The following is a 25,607-nucleotide window of genomic DNA, read 5'->3' on the forward strand; positions in this document are numbered from 1 at the left end:
ACTATGTAATACTATGTAATCAATAGCTGAAATAAGCACAAATGCTCCAAACTCACCTCAGATCCCAGAGGGTTAAAATTAACAGAGATCAGAAGAGCAAAGAACTCTTATTCTGGTAATCACGATAACCACAGTCTTTAAATACAGTACCATCATTAACAACACATAAAAAATGAATCAGAGCTTTAATCCCTGAACCACAACTGCACCATTTTGCAGCCAATGAGAGAAACCCTGAACCTCTGCATCTCTGACATCATCATTCATTCATATAAAAAACATTTAGTCTTATAAACGCGTCCTCTTTGTTTCTGTATGCTGCATCTGTGATTTGGAATGGTTGTTGTACACTCTCCTGCCAGTAGTGTTGTAAATGTTTTATGGCATACATAATGCATGAGTTTAGAGCCAGCTTTGTAAATATTCAGAGACTCTCTCATAGATTTGATCCAATGAGGGGGGGTTTATTGAAAATCTAATCCTCTTATTCACCATAAACTCTTCTATAGGCCTCACACACACACACACACACACACACACAGACACACATAGCCTGACTGTCAATCAAACAACCTGGCAACGCACATCAGCTCTGAACGCTGTTGTCAAGCACTTCGTCATGGCAAGACTGAATAATTAAGAGGCTTCCTCCAGTCAGGCGTTATCCCAGGCAACACGAGCCGGCCACTATCTGGGTTATTTACGCAGACTGGAGAGAGTTTCTGGAGTGTTATTAAGTGTGTGTTTGTGAAATCGGTTCATGTTCTTAGATGAAGCAGATATGTATAAATAATCTTCACTCTTGACCCATATAGCACGTTTGAAAGAGGATACGTTACGATGCTGACTTCACACTTTAAATATAGCTCATCAGATCAGTGCCATAGTGAGTTATTCACTTCTTGTAGCTTCTTGTTAGAAGTTCTTGTGATTTTACACACACAGTCTTAAAGGGGACATATTATATCCCTTTTTACAAGATGTAAAGTAAGTCTCTGATGTCTTTAGTGTGTATATGTGAAGTTTCAGCTCAAAATACCACACAAATATTTACATATATATATTTTTTAATCGTTGAAACTGCCCCTATTTGGCTTGGATCAAAATTGTGCCATCTTGGTGACTGTTGCTTTAAATTCAAATGAGATTGTGCTCTTTCCAATGAGGGCGGAGCTACAAACACTGGTAGGTTCAAAACAGGACTAACGTTATCTCTGAAAAACGGAAACTTCCAGAATCACTTCATAGTGATATACACAACAGTCTTTATTAGCAAAGCATTCTGGGATTGACTTCAGAAGACTCACCAGACAAGAAGGCAAACTGTTTCCTGAGGTCTGGGCTGATGTCTGCGGCACATAGAGGACTGCTCTCCTGCTGCATAATCTCATCTGCACAACAAACCAACAAACACATTCAGTTAGAAACAGGGAGAAAAGGCTTACTACTTCACTTTTTGAAGCGGACATTTTAAGGCACAACACCCCAGTGGAGTAAACTAAAAAATAACCAACAGATTTGGTTAAAAACTCATTCAGAGGTAACCTGGAATGATGCATCATTGAGAGTAAACGGAACAACCTCCTGTACTCGCTTAAGCTTAATTCAATTCAATGTCCTCAACAGACTTTACTACAGTAAGGCTAGACTTTTCAAGATATACACAACTGTGAGTGACACGTGTGAGCAATATCATTCTGCTAAAGCAGATTTGGCTCACATGTTTTGGGCATGCCCCAGACTGTTTCATTATTGGACAACTATATTTAAAATTCTGTCATATTCAAGGCATATAATAAAGACATTAGGCCTAGTTTTGAAATGGCTGTTTTAGGAGTATTTGAACAAGATAGAGTCATGTCCAATAAGTATCAAGTCGCATGTCTTATGGCTCGGACCTTTAATTTCACTCTGGTTTAGTGATATGATACTGTTTTTAAGATAGAAGAAAATTAAATACTTTCTTAGAGGATCTACTAATTGTTTTTATCCAGTATGGAATCCAATGATCTCATACTTTGAAAAAGCCGTAACACTTCCCCCAAACTAAAACTAATAGGGAAATTAAAAGGTCTATGCTTAAAAGGATAATGCAAGCAAACTCAAAGGGCAAACACTGATGTTAAATACTTCCTCACTGTACTAACAAAACTCTATGTAAATACTTATGTAAAAGACTAAGTAAATATTTAATTTATTATTAATTTAAATAATTTCTTTTATTTTCTATTTATTTATTTATTCATATTTTGAAGGGGAGTTCATAGGGAAAAAAGTAAGGAAGGAAAAGTCTTGTCAAATCTTTGTGTGTATTATTTCACCTTGTTCTTCTTTCAATAAAAACAATTTAAAAAAACTTTGAATATAGATGGTAATAAAATAGTTTGAGTTAAAGTTTGATGTATACAGTAAATGGGACAAATATGAGATATTGCATCAAATTAGACTTAAAGAAATGTATTATAGCTTTTACTTCATTTCATTACTTTATTTCATTAAAATTTCATTTCATTTACAATTAAAACATTGTGGTAACAAATGGGTAAAAGCCAGTGTTATAGAGTTATAGGCGGTAAAGTATAAATATCTAAAATTAAAATAAAAATCATTAGTATTTTGAGCTGCACTGTGAGTCTTTTAATACCGTCATCAAAAGATTCTTGTTCTAAACATGCCACTTTAGCATTTTTGATATATAACTGTACTACTGTTACACTGAATGCTTTAATGGTTACCTTCTGTAAATCATGGTATAAGCAGTGTGATAATCATTATGTTTTGCTCAGATTAATAGGACTTTAATGGGTTTAATGAGAGAATGAATAGGACAATATAATGTATAAAAGAAATAAAGCTGAATTTTTGAAAACATAATGAAGGAGTAGAAATTTCTGTTTCAGTGCACCAAAACTCATTTTAGCAAAATGGCTTTTAAAAATACAGTAGGGGGAAACCAAATAAATCCATATATGCAAAAAAAAAATCCAAATCGAATTAGTTTTCAAATAAAGTTTTGTGTAATAAAATGAAATGACGGAGGGAAAAAAGCACTGAACACTTGAAGAAAGGTAGGTATAGAAAGACAATGCAAGCCCAGACAGCAGCTGAAATCTCTCAGCAGTTAGTCAGCAACCCTCTGCCCTTCATCATTGTAAATTACTGACACCAGCTTCAGTCCAACATCTACATTACCAGGATGATGAAGATGAAACCAGGGTGGACATTTCAGCAAGACAATGATCCAAAACACAGCCAAGGAAACTCTCAAATGCTTTCAGAGAAAGAAAATCAAGCTGTAGAATGGCCCAGCCAATCACCTGACTTGAATCCAATATGGAATATAAAATAAAGATCAGATTTGATAGACGAGACCCACAGAACCATCAAGATTTTTACACTGTTGAAGTCTGTGAAATAAATCACACCTGAGCAATTCATGTGGCTTCATTCTCCATATGAGAGGCGACTCGGAAGAGTATCTAAATGAATGAAGTGAGACTAGACGGAAGAGTAATTGAATTAATGAAAATATGAAGAGAAGAGAAGAGAAGAGAAGAGAAGAGAGGAGAGAGTGTGTTTCCTCTGAGAAGGAGATTACTGTAAGCAGCTTGGAGAGCATCAGCCACTGTGGTGTGTATGTATGTGCGTGTGCAGAGCATGTGTGTGAGTGGAGCGTGTCCATGTGTATGCATGTGGAGTGTGCAGGTGTATATGTGTGGAGTGTGTAGGTGTGTGAATGTGTGTATGTTGTATGTGTGTGTGTGTGTGTGTACTTGCCTGTTTTAAATTGTATAATCACATGCGTAAGACCTACAGTGGTGTTATATTGTAGATAAATTGGTGGTTTATGAGGACATGCCTTGTGTCCTCATAAGAAGAAAAGCTTGAAAATCTTACTTAACAGGATCTTTTGACATTCAAAATGTTCGGCTAGTTTTTATAAGGGTTGAGTTTAGGGGTGGGGCAGGGTCAGGCCATACAATAAACAGTTTTTACAGTTTAAAATACATTATGCCTATGGAGTTCTCATAAACCACCAATGTAAGTTTGTGTGTGTGTTTCTGCACTCTAAAAATGCTGGGTTCCACACAATCGATTTGTGTTGGGACAACATGAAGAAATGGAGTTAACTTTAATTAAGGTAAACTTAAAAAAGTAAGTGAATTGAACATAAAACAATTAAGTTCTCCCAACAAAATCTTAAAAGTTGTGTTGTTTCAGCTCATTTTAAATAAGTAGATGGATTTTTTTTGAGTGTGTGTGAATTACTGTGGTTCATCTTTCTCTGACTGAGACTGCACTTATTTAAATAAAAATGTATAGTTTTGAATCTAAAGACACACAAATAAAGCTGAAATCAGGTCACAGTCAACAGACGAATGTGAAATAAAGCAAAAAAAAAAAAAAAAAAACAACAACAACAGACCACTGGTGCAGTGCTTATCAGCAAGGATAAAGTTTCTGGATGACAGATGGAAACACAAACACACTCATCCATCGCTCCTGCTGTTAGTCAGGTATTTGGGACCTTTCTGAACTCAGCATATGGATAAGTAGGTCACAGGTAAACATTAAACACATGGTATGGTAAATGGGTTTACTAATTTCATCCTTCATTTTCTTTAGTCTTTACTAACTGAACTCTTTTTTTTTTATATATTGTACAAATGATAAAAGTAAATTAGTTTTCAGCCATAACAACAAACCACATCAATCCAGTACAAAACGACACGCATTTTTTATTTTTACTCCAAACAGACAGGCTAAGTTTCACATGGGCTGATAGAGCAGCACGTTAATCTAATCTCCCATGTCAGGAAATGTCCTTGTCTAAAAGCTGAAGTACAGTGGAGGAGCGGCAGGAGAAGATAAGGCCTCTTTGAAGCCTGAAGGACAGTGACGTGAAACACATTACAGCATTACAGAAAGAAAAAAAAAAACAAAACATGCTGGCTACTCACTATATTATTAGGTTTCTGTCAAGTTCAATGACATTGTGTGCACTTTAAGCATCAAAATCTTACCATAAGATACAGACCCCTGAACTTTAAAGTTTAGCCCTCAAACTATTAATAATGTGCTCTACTCAAACAAAACAAAACTAGATCTGTTCCCAATTTGTCACAGATCGCAGGTGTACGGCAAGCCGCTTCAACACAAATTTCATATTTTGAATCACTGACTTGTAGGATGCCATTCAGATAATCCATTTTGACTAAAATTTATTCTAATCATAACTAGCACATTTCTATATACTAGTAGGAATTCATTAGATACTTTTAAAGCCACAAACTATATAACAGAGCTTATTTATTAATTACTTGTTATATTAATTAAGTTCATACAAGTTTTATTACAACCTGGTATCTATTCATTAAATAACCAAATTTAAAAGAAACTTACTAATTAAACCAGCAGTTCTCAATGTCTACAGTAAAAGATCCATATCTGAATTTTTATTAAGGTCAAAGGTCTGGAACAATTGATATTACATGACTTGTCTTTAATAAACATCCATAACATGCATCATACTGTAAGTCAACACATTTTTTTTCTCTTTAAATAAAGTGCCATTTGCATTCAAAACATAGGCCAATAGTATCTAGATGCAGCATTGATGATGCAAGCTGAGATTGCATAGCTCAGAGGTGCAATGTCAGACACAATGCACTCAACGGAGCTAGTGACGTCACATTAGCTATCTTTCCATCCAAAAATGTGAATTACTTTATGCACAAAACTGGAATATCACATAAAAGATGTGCAAATGAAGCAGCGTTTCCATCCAACGAGTCAAAGCGGACAACTTTCTGATTAACTGGCGCCAAATACGGAATTTGCTGCAGTAGGAGAAGCAGCTTGAATCTTTTCTTTATTTAATAAATGACTTTCACTTCAGAAGACAATGCTGACACTCAACGTCAGATGTGGTGTCAGACGTGGAGCACAGACTCTCTTGACAGCTCAGAGGTCATTAATAATATAATAACACTGATACTGAAATGGTTAAGGCGTTTTAGAATGACCAAAACAACATTTCAGATGTTTTACAATGTGCTCAGTCTGCTGGTTTGTCCATTCACACACATTTTTACCATCACATGATCTCTTATAATGAAATCACAAGACTTTTTTAAATGCGCATACTGAAATTTGTTTGGTAAAAGTGTTTCCATCATGGTTTATGCACCTCTTTTCTTATCGAATAAAAAGTTTATCCTACTCAGTTATGTACATATGTTTTTAATGCGAATTTTCTAAATTCATGCGCATCTTGGCATTTCCATCAACCGTTTTTTTATCCGCATATCCAAAATTAAAAATAACTGGATGGAAACGTAGCTTGTGAGGGGTGGGGTTAGGTGTGAGCATTAAAAAGCATTGCATGTGGGCAAAATGTACCAGGTCTACATCCAGAACTCTCTCCAAAAAAAGTGACAATACAAAAGGTGTGTGATAAAATATTTATGTGTTGTAGTTTTGTGTTCCTTATATCTGTATTTTGTGGACACTGCCATTCAAAATGTCTGTGTTTCATTGGCGTTTCACATTACACTCTTTATAACTCCTATTGTCTCATTACAAATCAAGCAGATTGTCTTTGTGCTGGCTTGTGGCAAAATAAACCTGTACTTATTTGTCCATTCAACTTTGAACTGTGGATTTTCGTCATCGTTTTCTTTTTTTGAAGACTGACATCTTCATAAATTTAAATTATCTCTTTGCTGTGGTGGGTTAAAGCAGGTGCGCACGCGATTAGCTCGCTCGATCACATGAAGCCTCGTATGATCACTAGTTGTCATGAAAACTTTTTAAACAAAAATACAAACAACTAATCTGTTGATTTACAAGGTTTAAGATTTATCAAAGAAGGAAATCCACAATTTGAATTCTTTACACATGATCTTGCATTGTGAAATGAAGCCAAGTCTGGATTGAATACCCTCATGGTCTGGATCCGGACCGGAGTTCTAAACTATAACAAAAACAAAAGTTGGTAAAAAAATAAGTCAGAAATTGAGTCAAATTTGTGAGGAATAAAGTAAAAAAAGCAAAAAAAGCTAAGAAAATTTTTTGAGAAATTCAAAAAGCAACAAATAAAGTTAAAATGTTGAGATTTTTATGAAACAGTCTCCCATAACAATGCAAACAATGTAATGTAATTTTTAATATCCAAAAAAGCAGTATTGGTATCTAATGAATAAGTACTAGCATAACATAACATACTGTAAAACACTGGTATATAATAAGTACTATTACCTAATGAAAATAACCAATTTAATAGGTTCAAATCTCTAACGAATGAGTACTAGTATATAATAAATAACAACTAGAATCTAATTACCAAGTACAAGTATTTTTAGAAAGCTACTAGTATCTAAAGAATAAGTTCTTGTACTTTGCGGAAATAAATATTAGCATCCAAAAATTTGTTGTAGCAGAATGAAAATAGATCCTATTAGTGTGTTTTATAGATTAAATGTTAAAACGGCTTGCCATACCACTGAGCACCTGTTTTCACCACTCTTAACACCTTCTTTTGGCTACGGCGAGACACAGACAGATGCTTGAAGATTAAGAGAGAGATGTTAATCCTTAACCTGCCCTGGTAACACAGACAGAGAGTTGCTAAAAGTCTGGCATGCTGCCCCAGTTGCAGACCACGTTCAGATTAAGATCACTGTACGATTGCTGGACTCTGTGACAGCTTCGCGTGACTTTAAGGATTCAGAAACAGATGCTGTAGTGTGGGTTAAAACCGAGCTTCTGAGGTTAAGAGACGTGTCTGGCACAGAAAGGAGAAACGTGATGACCAGCAAACAACAAGATAATGACCTTTACAGTTTACTATGGCCTTCAGAAATAGATCTCCTTGAAGCAGATCTTCATTTGTGTGTGTATGAGGAATTTGTGGTGCTTTTTTGACTCATTTACACATTTGAGAAGTTCTCAAACGACACAGATGCTTTCACATGTACAGACCCACACATGCAATACAAATGTGTTTAGCGCAGTGCAATAATGATTTCAAAACACCACCATGGTTGATCAGGTCGAAACAAAACAAAAACAAAACAAAAGATAAGCTAAGCTAAGCTAAGCTAAACAAAAAAAAAAAAAAAAACTAAACTAAATAAAAGCTCCAGTATACTGCAAGGAAAGTTTTTTTGCCCTCAGACTTAGAACAAAAATAGAACAGAACATTTAAGTACAAACTAGGCTTGGGCGGTATCCAAATTTTGATACCGTCAAACCTCCTCCTTATTTTACCTCGGTATTCGGTTTTACCATAAATAATAAAAACAATTATGATGTAAGGCTCAGACAGCGTCACCAAACTGTTAGCTTGTGCCTAAACCAAGCGGAAACAGAATACTGTATATGTGACCTTAGGTTTGCGGTCACCTGTTTGTCTTGTTCGTATTTGAGATCTGCACAGGACGCTCTCTCTCATTCACACACACACACAGACACACACACACACACAGACACACACACACACACACACACACACACACACACAAACTGTATCCACACGGATGCTCGCTCGGGAGCTATATTGTTAGACCGCACGCTCAAATTACACCAGAGTTACCGACCACTTTATTCTGAAATTTATACTGCCAAACTGCAGAGGTTGTGTTCTTTTTCGAGACCTGGTCACTTGGTGTGCGACTCGCCATCTTACCTCACCTCTCTCTCTCTCCTCCACACTGTCCCGTGATGACAATCACGCATACGCATTTTTAGGCATTAAATAAATAATATTTAATACTTGTCTCCTATATAAGTGCATTGGTTTTTATGATGGTATAACGGTATTGAAACTGACACCGTTGCTATTTTTAGAACCTGCGGTATACCATATTACCGTCCAAGCCTAGTACAAACTACTACAAATTATTTTTAATGTAACTCTAGTAACATTAGACAAGTACAAATGACTATTTTCTGTCAAGTAAGATTGTGACACGTTACTGTAATTTAACAGGTATGAATGATTAAGTACTAGTATCCAATAATATCTACTTGTATCTAAAAAAAATATATAAGTTAGTTATAATAAGTACCAAAACAACAAAACAAAACAAATTGAAATAAAACACCAAGCCAAACCAAACCAACCCAAACAAAGCAAAACCAAACCAACCAAACCTAAGCAAACCAACCCAAACAAAACCAAACCAACACAAACCAAACAAATCAAAAGCAAACCCAACCCAAGCAAACCAAAAACAAACCAACCCAAACCAAACCAAACCAAACCAAACCAACCCAACACTAACCAACCCAACACTAACCAACCCAAACCAACCAACCAAAATCAAACCAACCCAACACAAACCAAAATTAAACCAAACAAATCAAACCAACCCAAATCAACCAACCCAACCCAAACCAAACTAACCAACCCAAAATGAACCAAACTAAACCAAACCAACCAACCCAAACCAACCCAACCAACCCTTATCAGTACTTATATACATTAGTTTTTTTAACTCAAATGGTTTTTAGCAATTGGTTTCCTCAAACGGTTTAAGTTGCCTTAACTTATTGGGTTTTACAGTACTCAGTTGGTTTGAGTTGCCTTAATTTATTGGGTTTTACTGTGCTCAAATTGCTTCGTTTACTCAAATGGATTAAGTTCACAGTACTCATTAGGATTAGTTTTTGAACTTAAATGGTTTGTTGCAATCGGTTTCCTCAAATGATTTGAGTTACCTTAACTTTTTGGGTTTTAAAGTGTACTCAAATGGACTATCAAAATAAAGTGTTACCTAATATTTTGCTTTTCTATGAGCTGGTTGTAAATCATACTGAAATCTGTGATAACCTAAGGTTCATCTCACATCTCCGTCATCCCCTGCTTCAGGCTAGAAGAGTTTATTCTTGCTTTTGCAACATCACAAAAGGCCAAATGTGATATTGAGAGAAATGATAAAAATAGAAAACAAGTCGAGGGAGTTTTTTTTTTTGCGAGACGCTCCATGACAAGTTCCTCTGTGTTCCAAATTGGATTGTATTCCAAACGCTATTATACATTTAAGCAATTAGGTTAGAGAGGCTGTTGCATTGTGAACGTTGTCACGGCTTCAGGGCACATGACACAGACACACAAATGCCAGAAAACCTTTCATCTGGGAAGTTCACAATACTGCACAAACACAAAGACCCTGCTGTTTCTTGTGTTTTTTTTAAATGGCAGGTAACAAATACTGATCAAACGTTTGTGTTCAGTTCCAGCAAGGATGAACTAGGCTGTGTTTACACTTACAGTTCATTCTTTTGGTTTCTTTTGGCTAGGCTAAAAGAGAAGTCATATACACCTTCATTTGCAGAGTATTACTTATAGTGGACTACATTTAAGTACTGAAAATTATGTTTTGGAGTTATAGGTGTTGCGTAATGGTGCATTTTGTATTTACACGGGCTAAAAACTGAAAGCTTCACTAGCGAGAAAACAGTTAAACAGACCATCTGCGGACTTCCAGTTATGACATGCAGCTGAAAAGTCGCACGAACAAAGCTCACTGCTAAATATCAATGAACAAAGATCCAGAACGTATTTAAACATTTGAAATTCACTTAAAAAGAACTTAAGAAATGAAATGCCACCAAAAATTGTTAAATTAGGACATAATCCTAATTTAAATCTAGCTAACAACCAAACTGACATGAAATGCAACGCTAAAGTGGCTGCAAATGCTAACATTTTCAAAACAATTGACTGACATGATACAAGCTGTAAATGAAAATTATTCTTAAGTACTTCATGGATTGAATTTAAATTGCGAGCACGATTAAGCAAAGCTGTGCAAATCTCCTCCAAAGTGCCAGAGGGCACTCTCGAGCGGGCGCTCAAATGGGGAACACCCATGAAGAAACAACCCAGGAAATCCCCAAAGTGTTGCATTATTTTAAGGTAAAGTCTAGATGGGATCCATCTGCGGATACACCAGTAAATATAGCATAATTTTAATACTAATATAATATTTGATAATATTTTCACATTACTGTGAGGTTTGGGGTAGGGGTAGACATTAATAAAATACTGTTGAATTAGTAATTTAATAAACAAAATAAATAATACTCAGTATAATTACAGATTTTACATTACTGTGATGGTTGGGGTAAGAGTAGCGGTTAATGAAATATTTTAATGGATAATTAAATAAATAATATAAATAATTCTAGTTAACATCCGCCTGCAGCTGTATCCCTTAAAGCAGCAATAAAGACTTAACAGGATCATTGATTCAGCAAGACTAATAATCGCATGACTATAGAATCATCTCACAGAAGGATTTATTTCAAACATTGGACTAAAGTTATGAGGTTTGGAGTAAAAACACGTTATTATACTGTAAGTAAACTATTTTCATGTGCGGCATTTACAACACAGAGGCATAGTTCACTGAGAAGCAACACAAACTGCTTTCATTACCATCCAATTAAATACATTTTGATCGTAATATTTGTTTAAATTATTTTTCCGCATAGCTTATCAGTATACCACAGCTCTGTAGTAAATGCGGATCCATTTGAAAACAAGTGCTGGAGGTTTACTAAAATGGCTTTATTTACAAAATGTGAATTGATTGCCCAGCCATATAAAAGTATACAGAGTTAGGACGAGGGTTAGGTTTAGGAGTAGCTGCATTTAGTTGTGGACAATGGTAATAAAAATGTTTATAGTATTATCGAAAAATCATACATTTAGGCCTGGTTCTCTTAGCATTTCCAATTTAGCATTAGCACTTTAGCCTTAGTGCTGTTTTAAGACTTAGAATTCTCACTTTTTTATATTTTACGTCTTGTGACATCATGTCCTGTTTTTGGTTAACTTAAGGTCCTGTCCACATGAACATGTAGATATTTTTAATATCACAGCTTTTTCTATGTGGTTTGGCTATTCGTCCACATCCAAACGCTGTATTTGGTTAGTGAAACCAATACTTTTTGAAAACTCCTGTCAGGGTGAAGATTTTCACTTGGGCTGAGTCCGAAATCGCATATTCCATTCTTTATAGTAGGGTTGCACGATACTGGAATTTGGTACCAGTCAGTTCTGAAGTTTCAAAAACATCAATTTCCTGCTAACATTTAAGCGCTACTGAGCACATTCTTAAATGGCGCTGATTTGCTGTTGTGTTCATGTGCTCAACAGAAATGACTGTGATTGGCCGTGAAAGTCATCAGTTCAACGAACTCACCGCTGTTTACAGAGTGTAACCACAGATGACACAGGACACTGGAGCTTTTCAAAGTCACATCGATCAGCTGGCTGGTTTATAAGCTGACATGCGATCGATACGCTGATGAATCGCGGCTTTAAAACGCTCAAGTGTCCCTGTATTTGTGGTTACCCAAGGTGAGTTTGGTGAACTGATGACCTTGAACACAGCCAATCACAGTCATTTCTGTTGAGCACGTGAACAAGATGGCAAATCAGCGCTGTTTAAGAACATGCTCAACAGCGCTCAAATGTTAGCGGGAAATGGACATTTTTAAAACTTCAGTATCGATTGGTACTGAATTTCTGTATCGTGACAACCCTACTATATAATGCCCTAAAATCAGTATGTGAGCAGAGTAGTATGTCCGAATTTATAGAATTCGAAAAACAGTATGTGAGAAGTACTGGGATGACCTACTACTTCCGACAAGATCTGAAGTGCGTATCCGATGGATGCTACGCTATTCTCTGAAGCATTGTGAGAGAATTCATGAATGCGAGTGAAGCGACGTAACTGACACGAGTAGGTCACTCGATCATGACAAAATGGCGGATGTAGTACTTGCGAGTAGTATGAATAGATCTCGGTTTCATACTGCATAGAACCTAATAGTAAATTCAGAGTTTTTGTCTTGTCAGTGCTGTCTTTGTGTGACCTCAGATTGTGCACCATGTTGGAACTGATAATAAGTATTAAAGATAAAAATAATAACAAACTGATGAATGACCTAAGAACTATACTCTCATTCTGGTGCAATAATCAAGGTACTTTGCTGCTGTACCATGGCAGCAGCAGGTGCAGTGATATTAAGCAGGGACTGAAAATAGTCCCCATCTTGGTAAAACGCTGAATAATATCTACGGCTGGGCAGTATATCGAGTTCTGGGGATTTATCGATATAGTTTGAGGCCGCATGTGCGCATTCTGCGTGAAACAGACCACTCCAAGGGAGCACGCGAGCTCCACTTGCACAAATGTGTGCAAATGAATGATTCACTCCAAGTCATCCAAAAGATTTGTTCAAAAATTTGACTCCCCAGACAAATCTGACTCCCCCTCGATGCACGCACATCACACAGCACCTGCAGCTGTCACAGCGGTTTATCAGAAACCTTTTATTGATCATTTCTTCCGCAATTGACAGTAAGAACAAACAGAATCCTTGTCAAATTGATAAGCAGCACCTGAATGTGTTCAAAAGAATTAAAAACGCCAAAATGGGACTCATTTATACCGCATTTCGAAAGTGAAACCACCTAATTTTCACTGATTATAAGTTCAGTATTTATTACAAGACGGTCTCTTCTTTACATTTACGTTATCACACATTTATCTCTGTGTTCTGGTCTGTTATAATAATAAGTACTCTGAAACAATTTCGTTACTTCTCATATCTACAGTATAGTCTATTCATTTTCATCTCCTTATTAATATTTAGTAAAACAAGTTTAGCCAAAACAATACAATAGAAAAAGTGTAGGATTTTTTACATGTAGTGATAGACTTCTCTTTAGCTATCTTGGATATGTGCACTGTTTAATAATTGTGCACAATACATACATGTACATGTGTAACTGAAAAAACATATACAGCTGATTTAATTGTTTTATAAATAACACAACTGTGGTATAAAGGATTATTTATAACAACACTGTAATTGTGACATAAAATACTGTGTGTTTCATATTTACATTCAATGTGGTTCTTTTCTATCTTACAATACTTGTTGTTGTTTTACTATTTAAGTGTGTCCTTTTTTGCTCTGACAATGCAGCTATGTTTTCTATGGTTCTGTTTATGTTGTTTTTTGCACATCAGCACAGTAGTGCGGTGTATAGTGTTAATGAGGAAAAAAACCTGTACTGTATTTATTTATCAAAGATTTTGTGCAGCTGTTATTTTTTGTGCCGCTGTTTATTTGTAAACAGAGAGGTAACTCAAAAATTGTTTAATAAAGTATTAATAAAGGCTTTAACTCTCAAGTAACCATTTATGAAAAAATACCGGAACATTCCACTTAAAGATACAGAGATATGATATTTTGCCCATATCGCCATGCCCTAGTAATATCATTGTGCCTGCTTCAGCTATGGTACAGCAGATAATAACCCAGATTTTTACACCAGAATGTGTAGATCGTAGCCATATCAACTTAAACAAATAGCAACTTTTCATTGTCCTTTAGTCATAGTACACTTTGTAGCTATATAACAGTCTAAATCTTTAAATAAGAAAACAAATTTTGAGTAAGATGCTACTGGTCTAATTCAGTTCAATAATCTATGCTACGCTAGACTAAAATTACTCCCACAAGACCCAGAGATCGGCTCAACGTATTCAAAAACGTAATGTTCCTTTAAGAACCTTTATTTTGAACATCGTACACAACAGAATAAAGAAATAGCTTGTCATTTCTCCTCCGTCCAATCAGCAGCCATACTCTTTCTCATTTGCATTTCTCTCTCTGGGCTCCAGCTAAACAATGCTCTGCCGTTGAGACGCGTTCAGTCTTGTCATTGTGGCCTCAGCTGGGCTCTATGAGAAAGAAGCTCTGGCGCTTCATTCTCCAGTTCATCTCGTGGTGTTTCATCAACAAAAGCCTCCGTTCAATACAAAACATCCTCTCACACATCCGCAAAAACCAAAGCAGCAATAACAGGCCTATTGAAACGGCCACAGGCGCCAAGAACGCCAACCGCACACTGACAAAGCCATTGAGCGTCCGAGATCTGTTATTCAGGAGAGACAGACGCTCTCGGTTTAATGCCATTCAGTGGAGAGACGGGTATTCTTTACATGGCCTTACATTTTTAATGGTGTGACGCTATACCTCTGTGTGAAGATCTGGGGTTGGACTGAAGCCTGGAAGAGCTCAGTAATAAAAGAGTCATCTTCATCTCAGGATGCGGCTCGTTGTGTTGTTAATAGATGGAAGCAAAACCACAAAAATGACTTGTTCAATGTTACACATTATATTTACAGTACTACAATACTTGATAACAAGTCGATAATTAGGTTTAATTGCAAACTTTTGATGCTTTTTAGTCATATTGAAAGTTACTTTTTAACAAAACTCTATCCTCTGACATAATTTGTATGCAATGACAAGGACATAATATAATCTAAAATATTTATCATCAATAAACTAAAAGATGTGATTCAATAATTAATAATTTTATAATTAAATAATTCAATTATCAATTTTAAAATGGATGTCTTACATCAGGGTTTTTTAGAGACGAATCATGTCATACGTTACATGTGAAACTGGTCTTTGTGAACCCAATGGTTGAATTTTGAGTTAGCTATTTAAAGGGCACCTACTGTATGATGAAAATCATCTTTTGAGAGCTGTTTGGACAGAACTGTGTGTAGGTATAGTGTGTCCACTGTCATATTGGGGTGATATAAACACAATAAATCTCTTTTTTTAATTTGCCTGACGTTAAAATAGGATCCAAATCACTCCCATTTTGAGGCCCACCGCAACGTGACGTAGGAGTGTGGTTTCCCCGCCCACCAATTTGATTGACAGCCGCATATTAACATGTCTTCATAGTAACATGTTTAATCATATCAACAAGACAGGACGTGCGCAAAGCAACTGGGATTAAAAGATCTGTTCAGCTCTCTGTGATCATCAATCATCATCAAATGTGATAAAGAATGAGTTTTACAAATTTAAAACGTTTTTAAAACAGTGCATGTTTGTAATGAATTACAGCGATTTTACCGTCTTTACTTTATCACCACCGCCGCATGTCAGTCTAATTATGAAAGAAGACGCTTCAATCCCGGTTTGTAGATGTTAAATCAGGTTTATTTTGTACATTAACATAATGGATATCCATACAGCAGTGGATATCAACATGTATTTTGTATTTTTGCTGTGCAAAAACAGTGCAAAGTTAAATGCACGCGAATTAACTCTTCTTCTCACTGTAGTATTTCTCACAAACGTTACGTGAGATCTGCTTCCTTCATGTCTGATTCGTAGAATGAAGTGGCACGAGTTGAGCGTTTTGTGCGATTGACGCGCTTAACGCATGTATCAGACACGGCTCCAAACAAATTGACGCTGTTTATCAACATTCCTAAAGCACATACAGCTATTCTGTCAATAAAATCCATGTTAGCCATTTAGCAATGAAGCTAGACTCAGCGGGCAGACAGAAGCCCTGCCCATGACGCAAATCCGCGTCTATTGTGAAGTGAATTTAACACGTGAATAAAGTGGATTTGATGTGCGAATGAAGCAAACTCAAAATGTTCACACGTCTATTTATGAGCAAATAGCATGATTTATTTGCAAATTCTGATTCTGGTGTGAACACAGCACATGGGAACAGTGGGCGGGGAGAACTAGCATTAAAGGCACAGGCCACTAAAACAGGTACAAGATGCTTAGAGCTGAAAATTACAAACTTCTGAAAGGTATAATAAATAATCTGATGGATGCTTTGAGCTGAAACTTTACACACACATTCTAGAGACACAAAAGACCTATAATAAATCTTGCAAAAGGGGTAAAATAGGTGGCCTTTAAGTAAACGGTGTCCACTACCAATAAACAACAGACTCTTTGCCAGCAAATAAGCTAAAAATATTTTAATATGATGTTTTCTACCATAAATTACACCAATCAACAATTTGTCTAAAAACTTATAAAGCTACAACTAATACAAATAAAAAAATAGTTACTACTAACAATAAAGTAAATAAATTGTAAACTATGGTGTAAATTTACACCAATTGTCATGCCAACATCGGTTTCAATGGTGCTAGTAGTGAAAATATTGGGCTGTGGACAATGTGAAACATGTATTGTTCTCTGATCAGTCCACCTTCACTGTCTTTCCCACAGCCAGTAGAGTTACGGTGAGGAGAGGCCCCAAAGACGCAAACCAAATTGCCAAATTGTCACAGTGCAACATTTGGGTGACTGAAGACATAACATGATCATAACAACTGTTATATTTTATACTCAAAACTGCCCTTCACGTTGCAATCGGATTATTAACAAATTATTACATTTAATCATAAATCATTCAAGTAAATTCTTTAAATAAGATATTCATACTTGAAAAGGTCAAAGTTTATTATTATTTTATTAAATAATTTAAAACACAGCCCAGCTCATCGTAAATAACTCACTAAAATCCTGATTCTCTAATATTATAATGTAAAATAAGCCTAATCAAAATTGCAAAAACATTCAGCTATAAATATATTCATATATGGTGGTCCTCAAGATCTCACCTCTCTTAGGACTGTGTTTCCTGGTGCAGGAGAACAAGGAAAGCATGTTTTCAGTGTCTCTGCGGTCGTGTCCACTCTCTGCATTATTTACACCACTGGCTTTAAAACTACACAGTATGACACACGGATGGAAAAAGCGGAACACATACCAACACACACTCAATGTTAACATGCAAGGAAAACATCCTTTTTGCTCTTCATGTCTGAGCAAGCAGCTTAGGTTAACCACATGTTGCAGGATTTGTTAAAGACCTCTCGGCTGTGTCTTGTCCGAGCCTGTCTGAACTATAAAGAAACCATTCCAGCTTTAAAGCACAGTATAGAAACCATTAAAGTAGACATTAAAGGCCAGAAAACTATGCACATACTGTAAGCATGACATCTTCGCTTACACTAGACTAACACCCATACTTTTTAGTAATTCCTATACATGTGGTTTAAAAAAAAAAGCAGTCACAAACAAAAGTCTTGCAACAAATAATAACTTGACTTCTAGTTGATCATTTGGAAAAGAGGCAGAAGGACGATTTTTTCAATGAATTATCTGCTGAACTGTATCCCAATCATAACAAATACTGCAGAAGATCTATTGGAATCCGGTATGGGGGTGTGAAAGATCTGCAGAGTGGATGGCAACATCAACAGCCTGAGGTATCAAGACATTTGTGTTCCTTCTCATACTTCAGCCTCCACATCAAAGTTCCTGAAAGCAAAGAAGGTCAAGGTGCTCCCGGGATTGGCCAGCCCAGTCACCAGACATGAACATTATTGAGCATGTCTGGGGTAAGATAAAAGAGGAGGCATTGAAGTATCTTGATGAACTCTGGAAGTCCTGCAGGAACGCTTTCATATAAGCCCATTCTGATACCAAATTATCAACTAGAAGTCAAGTTATTATTTGTTGTTCCTAAAACTTTTACAAGACTTTTGTCAGGTTGTGCACAATGAATGCTCCAGAACAACAGCTAAGAATGTAGAAGTCTGAAAATCACATTACAGGTTATCAGGCACAAACAGGAGAAGTTCGTTCACGGTCCGTGTAGCTTTGTCAAAAGTGTTCTTGATGTCAAATGCCAAAGCAAAACATAAAAGGAATAGCTGACCTAAAAAAATATAATTCTATTATCGTTTGCTCACCTTCATGTTGTTCCAAATCTGTATGACCTACTTTACTTACACAAAAGAAGATATTCTGACAAAAAAAAGAAGAAATCTGTGTTTTGTGGCTTTACAATGGATGTCAGTGTTGGTTTGAGACCAACTGACTTTCATTATAGTGAGCATAAGTTATAGTTTCATTATATTTATGAGTAAAAAAACACTTTGAACACTTGTGTTGTGCAGAATTAAGTCATACAGGATTGAAATTACTGATTTTATATTATTTTAAAGTTAAAAATGACTGAATTGTTTCCATAGTTTGTCATTCACAAGAGTTTTCTGTTTATTTGCATTGTTTTGAATTGCATTATGGCATGTTGATCTCTGCTCTGTCGACTTTTGATGTTGAAAATTCAACTCTACAGTTGAACAAAATGACTTTTATTGACATTTAAGTTGTTTGAAATAATATAATGTATATATAGCAATAAGTCTGTTAAATAAAAGAAAATGTACTGGTGGTTTATTACAAAAGTATTGTACCGTAATAACACCAACCCAAACAATATAGCACTTTAAACTATTAAAAATGTAAATAAAGGTCACTTCTTTTTTACTTTTTAAAGTTAAAAAGCTAATAGAAGAAAGATCAAGGTTTCATAATACATAAATAAATGAGGAAAAATAAAAACATAAATCACAAAGTACGGAAAAATGCTAATTTACGGATATTTTTTGCAGTGTACAGCTCAAAAAAAGTTTGAAAAGTAATTAAAATCAATAAAGATCCTAATAATACTGTTCTAAATATTCAACAGTAATAAAATTGTAATGAATCTACTTTCATCAGTTGGTGAACAATAAAACAGACATCCAATCAGAATCCATCTCTCTTTAAAGAATTTGAGCATTTAAGCAACAGAACTGCAGCACATGCTTACAATGAACTATGTTCTCATGCGCTGTTGATGGTAATAGGCCACATACACACACTGCTGCCAAGTTCAGTTTATTAGGTCACCTTTTAGTGCTTAATCCTATTCCGTGTACACACAGTTCAGTAATTTATGGAAGTGAAAAACACATTCAGCAATCAAATTAACTCCTGAAAAATGACAAATTCTTTCACAAAAGTCCAATGCAGTGTGAATTGTTAGTGACTTATTTAAAGAAATATCTGCTAGTGTGTCTTTACATTTAAAAAAATTAAAAAAAGAATGTTTTGAATGGTATTCGAGGTTCACATAATCTTGGATCCGGACCATATCTAGAAAAGCCTCAAAAATGCTGTCTCGGTGTGTATGGAAGGCCAAAATGGAGGGAAAAAAAAGGTGTCTCTAAATGAAAATGTAATAATGTGGACAAGGTCTGAGCTTCAACTAATTTGTGTTGCCAGATCTTCTTAGAAAAAAGACAACAACAAAAAAAACAATCCCTTAATAAAACAAATGCCAAACTCCTGTCTGGGAAATGAGCCATATCAAATTAAAAGTGCATCTGCCTGCTTTATTGATTTCATGAATCGCTTGTTTCAATTATAATAAGTGGACATGGCAACATTTCAAGAGTGCTATGTGCAAAGCGGTCATCAACACAAACAAAACAAGATGCCTCTATTGAAGGTGATTTAGCTCAAAATTAACCACTGACCATAACAAAGCTGAGGGCACTGTAATTAGGGATGACATGATCAAGTTATTTTTTTAATCACCGATCTGAACAGAGTGGGGTTTTATTAATTTTATATTTCTGCATTTTAATAACCTTAATGTATCTTAAAAATCAGTAGAATTTGCTGACAGCAACATAGCCCGGTAATACATTAAGAAAATAAGTCCAGCCTGTTCTTTATTGGTCTTTTACAAAATAACACTTTAGTTTAGGTCACAATTCATGTTATTAACTACTAGCCCATGACCTGCCTATTATTAAGATATTAACTGTTCATTAGTAGTTATGCAATATGATCTTATTCTGCATCCCTAATCCTACCCAAAACCTAAACCAAACTTTTATTAAGCTGGTAGTGTTAGATTATGGTTTAGTAATACAGTAAATTGTAACCTAAACTGAAGTATTACCATTAAACCAAATACGTATTCGCTTCTATTTACAGCACTGTTGGGATTACAGAAAACAGTAGCATTGTGCAGTAAATCTGAACAATGCTGCAATTAAACTTTACCTCACACAAACACAATATTTTGATCACAAAATAAAGGGAGTAAGCTCATAATCCATAATCATAATAAAATATGTAGCATACACCACTTTCAATGTCAATAAACAAGCATGTACATATTAATTGCAATATTATTACTCAAACCAAAATGTGCATATGCTTGAATATCATGATGTTTACAGAACTTCATGACCGAACATCATGACATTATTCTGAAATCTTCTTTATACTGCAACTTGCTAAGATCGACCAACACAAATCTCTGCATCCTCATCCATCCTGAGATAGCACAATGCAGCAAAGCTAATAACTGCAGCGCTATGATGTACACACTGCCAGTATTTTGCATCTCCATCTTTGGTGAAAATAGCTAGATGCCAGAACTTTAAGAATATCATGGTATCAATTGTCACAATTGTGAAGGGCATATGTCTGTAGCTAGATTGAACAATAATTTAGGAAATTGATTAATGCATTCAAATGCTACGGTCAATCCTGAAACTTTATTTTGGTAATGGTATGGCTCACTTGCAGTGGCGGTTCTAGTTTAAATAGCACCCTAGGCGAAAACCACCCCAAATATACCTCCTCCCCCATCCCCCAAGAAATAAAAAGACAAATATTGAAAATAATTAAAAGATTAAATATTTATTATAAATACATTTAAATATATTTATTTATTTATTTTCAATAAATGTAACCATTTGTTTATATTTATTCATTCATTCATTTTCTTTGAAAATAATACCAGATATCGGCTACTGTCAACGGTGAAAAATTCCCCCCAAAAGTGTAATAATCATTACATACCCCACACCATGCATTGTAAAACCCCATATGTTCAACAGATTTTTTAGTGCTCACATGTACTATTATTAATATTCGATGTATTTATTTTTGTTGTTGTATTTTAGGAACCAATGTAAAATTATTTTTTATTCATTTTGTTGTCGGCTTAGTCCCTTTATTAATCGAACTCATCCAGCATTTGTTTTATACAGCGAATGCCCTTCCAGTCGCAACCCATCTCTGGGAAACATCCACACACACTCATACACTACAGACAATTTAGCCTACCCAATTCACCTGTACAGCATGTCTTTGGACTGTAGGGGAAACCGGAGCACCCGGAGGAAACCCACGCGAACGCAGGGAGAACATGCAAACTCCACACAAAAACCCCAACTGACCCAGCCGAGGCTCGAACCAGCGACCTTCTTTAAAATTATTTTTCATTAAGAAAACCAGAATTAGATGTAAAACTATGAAGTTTCTTACCAGTATTACAACCTCACTTCCATAGTAAAATGTATTTTGAAAAACTAAAACCTAGAGGCAACTAATATGACTTAATTAGATCGCTAATGACCCAGGCATGACCTCTAAAAAAGAAAAGGTAACTATAAATCACCTAACTATTTTTACACACATACAACTTAACAAAAGATCACTGAAAGGGCACATTAGCAGCTCACACAGTGTCATAAAGCCGCTGGAACTGTGTGTGTGTGGAATATTGAAGACGGGGTCTGGCTCCAGCTTATGAACAAACATGAATAGGGCTTTATTAATTATAACACCAGAACAACTGCTGACAAAAAGGCCATCTGTATATTTGTGTGTGTGTGTGTGTGTGTGTGTGTGTGTGTGTGTGTGTGTGTGTGCGTGTGTGTGTGTCAGATTAGACTCTGTGCATGTGTGTGTGTGTTCAGGACAGCCGACAGAAGAATTAATGCACTAAACATTTGGTCATGTGAAAAGATGAGCATCTAAAACACGGACACAGACAAAATCCCCAACACCAACAACAAATGGGCAACAAGTGGGTCAAATTCCCCGCATTCCACCACCCATCCCTTTAACAGTTTAATTGAATGTATATCAGATCATTGTGGTCCGAGGTGAACGAAAATAAAGCGAGACCACAAAGGAGTCTTTAAAAGAGCTCAGCCTTTATATGGACACACTGGATTGTATAAATGCAGTGCGCTACTGATTATGGGGTATGATTTTTACGAGCTTCTATTTTCTGTCTCTCCGTCAGTGATAATGTTGAAGAGTAAAAGGTTTCTGGACAGCAAAACCACCACAGATGACCACAACAGACTTCTATAGATAGATGATTACCAAATAATCATAGTGAGTAGAACTGTCACATGAAGTCAAACAGATTGAACATTATGATCAAAAAGCTATTTAATCTTTACATCTATTGCAGTGTCTGTGTAGGTCATATATGTCTTGTATGTCGCCATATTTTCAAGCTTTTATTTTACATTTCGTACAGATTATTGTTACATGGTGTTTATGTCTACAAAAAGTATAATAAAAATATTGTAAAAAAAAAGCCATTTAATTTTTTATATATTTATCATTATATGCAATAAATGGATTAAAAGTGACAGTAAAGATTAAAAAGGTTTTCTCTTATATATTAAGTACAACCATTTGAGCATTTATAAATGTTGTTTGTGCAGTAAATCAGCAAGTATTGAATTATGAACTAAAAATTCAATAAATATAATATTTAATAATTTAAATCAATCTCCTTGATTCATATTATATTTTTGTTTAAATAAATACATCTATTGCCAACAAAGAAATTAAAACCTTTTGCGACCCTAAACTTTCAAATGGCAGTGCAATTCTTCCTGGTTCATGCAAGTTACTTATATTTCAAATTCTTTCACAAGTATAGTAATAACTTTATTTTTTTGTACAACATTTAACCTATCATATATAAAACGAAAGGTGCCAGGTTATAGAAGAAACCCGTAGTTTCCCCAAGTCTACAGGTGATTAAGTCTTAAGAACTGAAAACTTCAAGCAATTTTGTTAATCATTAACATGTCTGAAAGTGCAAATATTTGAACATGATGACACACAAAGTCATAAGACGTTAATAAGGTTAGATTTAGGTTGCCAGCATCTCAGGACAATGTTATAGACGTGAAATGATGTTGATATTTGGTTGATTTTAGGCTGTGTTGGAATGTGACCAAAATCCAACGTCTAGCCAACATCTTAAACCAACATCATATTGACGTCAAATACTGACATTTATTCGTCAGGTATAGCATTCAAAATCCAACATCTGATAGACGTCATGGTGGTAACGCCCACAAAACGTCCAGCTGTAACATCATTAGACGTTGATATTTAGTAGTTTTTAGGTAACGTTGGAAAGTAACCAAAATGCAACATCTGTCTGATGTTAAACACTGACGTTGGGTTCTGACTTCAACCCTATTTTCATTTTCAAACAAACTGCAACATCCCACGACATTGGGGTACAACGTCAATCTGACGTCATGTTGACAGCCTGTGCATTATCATCTCAATGTAAAATACAAAAACTATTTTGGTAAAAGAAAAAAAAATACATGCGTGTTATTACTCTACAGGCATGCTTGAGAATATGCAAATAATAATAATAATAATAATAATAATAATAATAATAATAATAATAATAACAACAACAACAACAATAATAATAATAATAATAAAACAATAGGAGACTAGAGGACTGTTTAAATATAAACATCGTTTCTTAAAGTGATATCTTTAACTACATTCCTTCTGACATACATAAAACAGCTAAATCAAACAAAAAGTGCTCAGGGGTAGCTTAATTAATGTATTGGTGCTCTTTGGGTAAGGAATTCATCAGAATAAACAGCAAAAGAAAGACCAAGGCACTCGAAAAATGTGGAAAAACTATTAAAAAGCCTTTATTGACATGGCTATTTCTAGGAATAGCCATGTCAATAAAGGCTTTTTAATATTTTAATATCAATGTGAACAGGTTTTTTTTTAACAAAATACAAGAATCGACATTTGAAGAGGATCATCAAAGATGTCCTAAAACTATTGAACAACATCAATTCATGTCCTAGAACAATTTTGAACAACATTTTGATTCACTTCAAATGTTGTGTACAAAAAAGGAAAACTTTTCCGTTTTAGTGCATCGCTGTCATGTAAAAACACCCTTAGAGAGCAATTTGTCAAATTGTTCAATGAAAGAAAAGAAATTGAAAGAAGGACCTGTGCCATCTATAAGTACCCCGGGTGGGCTGTTTAGATTTTGAGCCATAGCAAACCACCCAGAACACCTTAGCAACAGCACAGCGACAATGCTAAAAACCTCTCTCCTTAGCAACCGCATAGGAATGCCTTGGCATCCATCCAAAACAGCCTGGCATCGTGATCAGCAAACCAAATCAATGCAAATCTCCAGTTTTAAAAACAACGAAAGAAACCAGAAATATGCCCATTTCTTAAATATAAAGACAGACACACATCAGATACTATTAAACGGACAATTCACCATACCAAAAATGAAAATTCTGTCATCATGAACACACCTTCCTCTCATTTTTCCATTGAACGCAAAAGAAGGCATTTACATAAATCATAGCCATTGACTTCCATATAATTTTTTCTTGCTACAATGGGTTGTGAATGTCTACTTGTTTGCAGCATCCTTCAAAATACTATCTTTTGTGTACAACAGAAAACAAAACCCTATAAAGGTTTGGAAAAACACGGGAGTGAGTAATTAAATTTTTTGGGCTGAACTATTAATTTAATGGCAGATAGACAACATGTCCTTGGGTAATATTAGAAAAGAATGCACCCTTCAGCATCATATAAAAAGCAATGAGCTCATGCCTCGGTTTTGATCCAGCATCAATGTGTCACAAGATTTCCATTGACGCTAAACTAAACTCAATTGACAAGCGCCTGAGGTCACACTTACAGCGCAGGAGTCTAGATTCAATAAGCTAGCATCCTCTGATGTGCCACTACTTGCATACACTGAA

The 25,607-nt window shown here is 35.4% G+C and overlaps 1 protein-coding gene across 4 annotated transcripts in view; it reads right to left on the bottom strand.

The window, feature by feature from the left end:
* mcf2la (mcf.2 cell line derived transforming sequence-like a) overlaps nt 1-25,607 on the bottom strand; it is a 131,960-nt gene that overhangs the window by 83,006 nt on the left and 23,347 nt on the right. For all 4 annotated transcript variants that reach the window (XM_056456648.1, XM_056456646.1, XM_056456645.1 and 1 more), the window contains exon 2: nt 1,308-1,391. In XM_056456648.1, the coding sequence (XP_056312623.1) occupies nt 1,308-1,391 (84 nt within the window). The remainder of the gene's footprint in view (nt 1-1,307; nt 1,392-25,607) is intronic.

Source organism: Danio aesculapii, chromosome 1 (genome assembly GCF_903798145.1).
Source record: "Danio aesculapii chromosome 1, fDanAes4.1, whole genome shotgun sequence".
Lineage (NCBI taxonomy): Eukaryota > Metazoa > Chordata > Actinopteri > Cypriniformes > Danionidae > Danio > Danio aesculapii.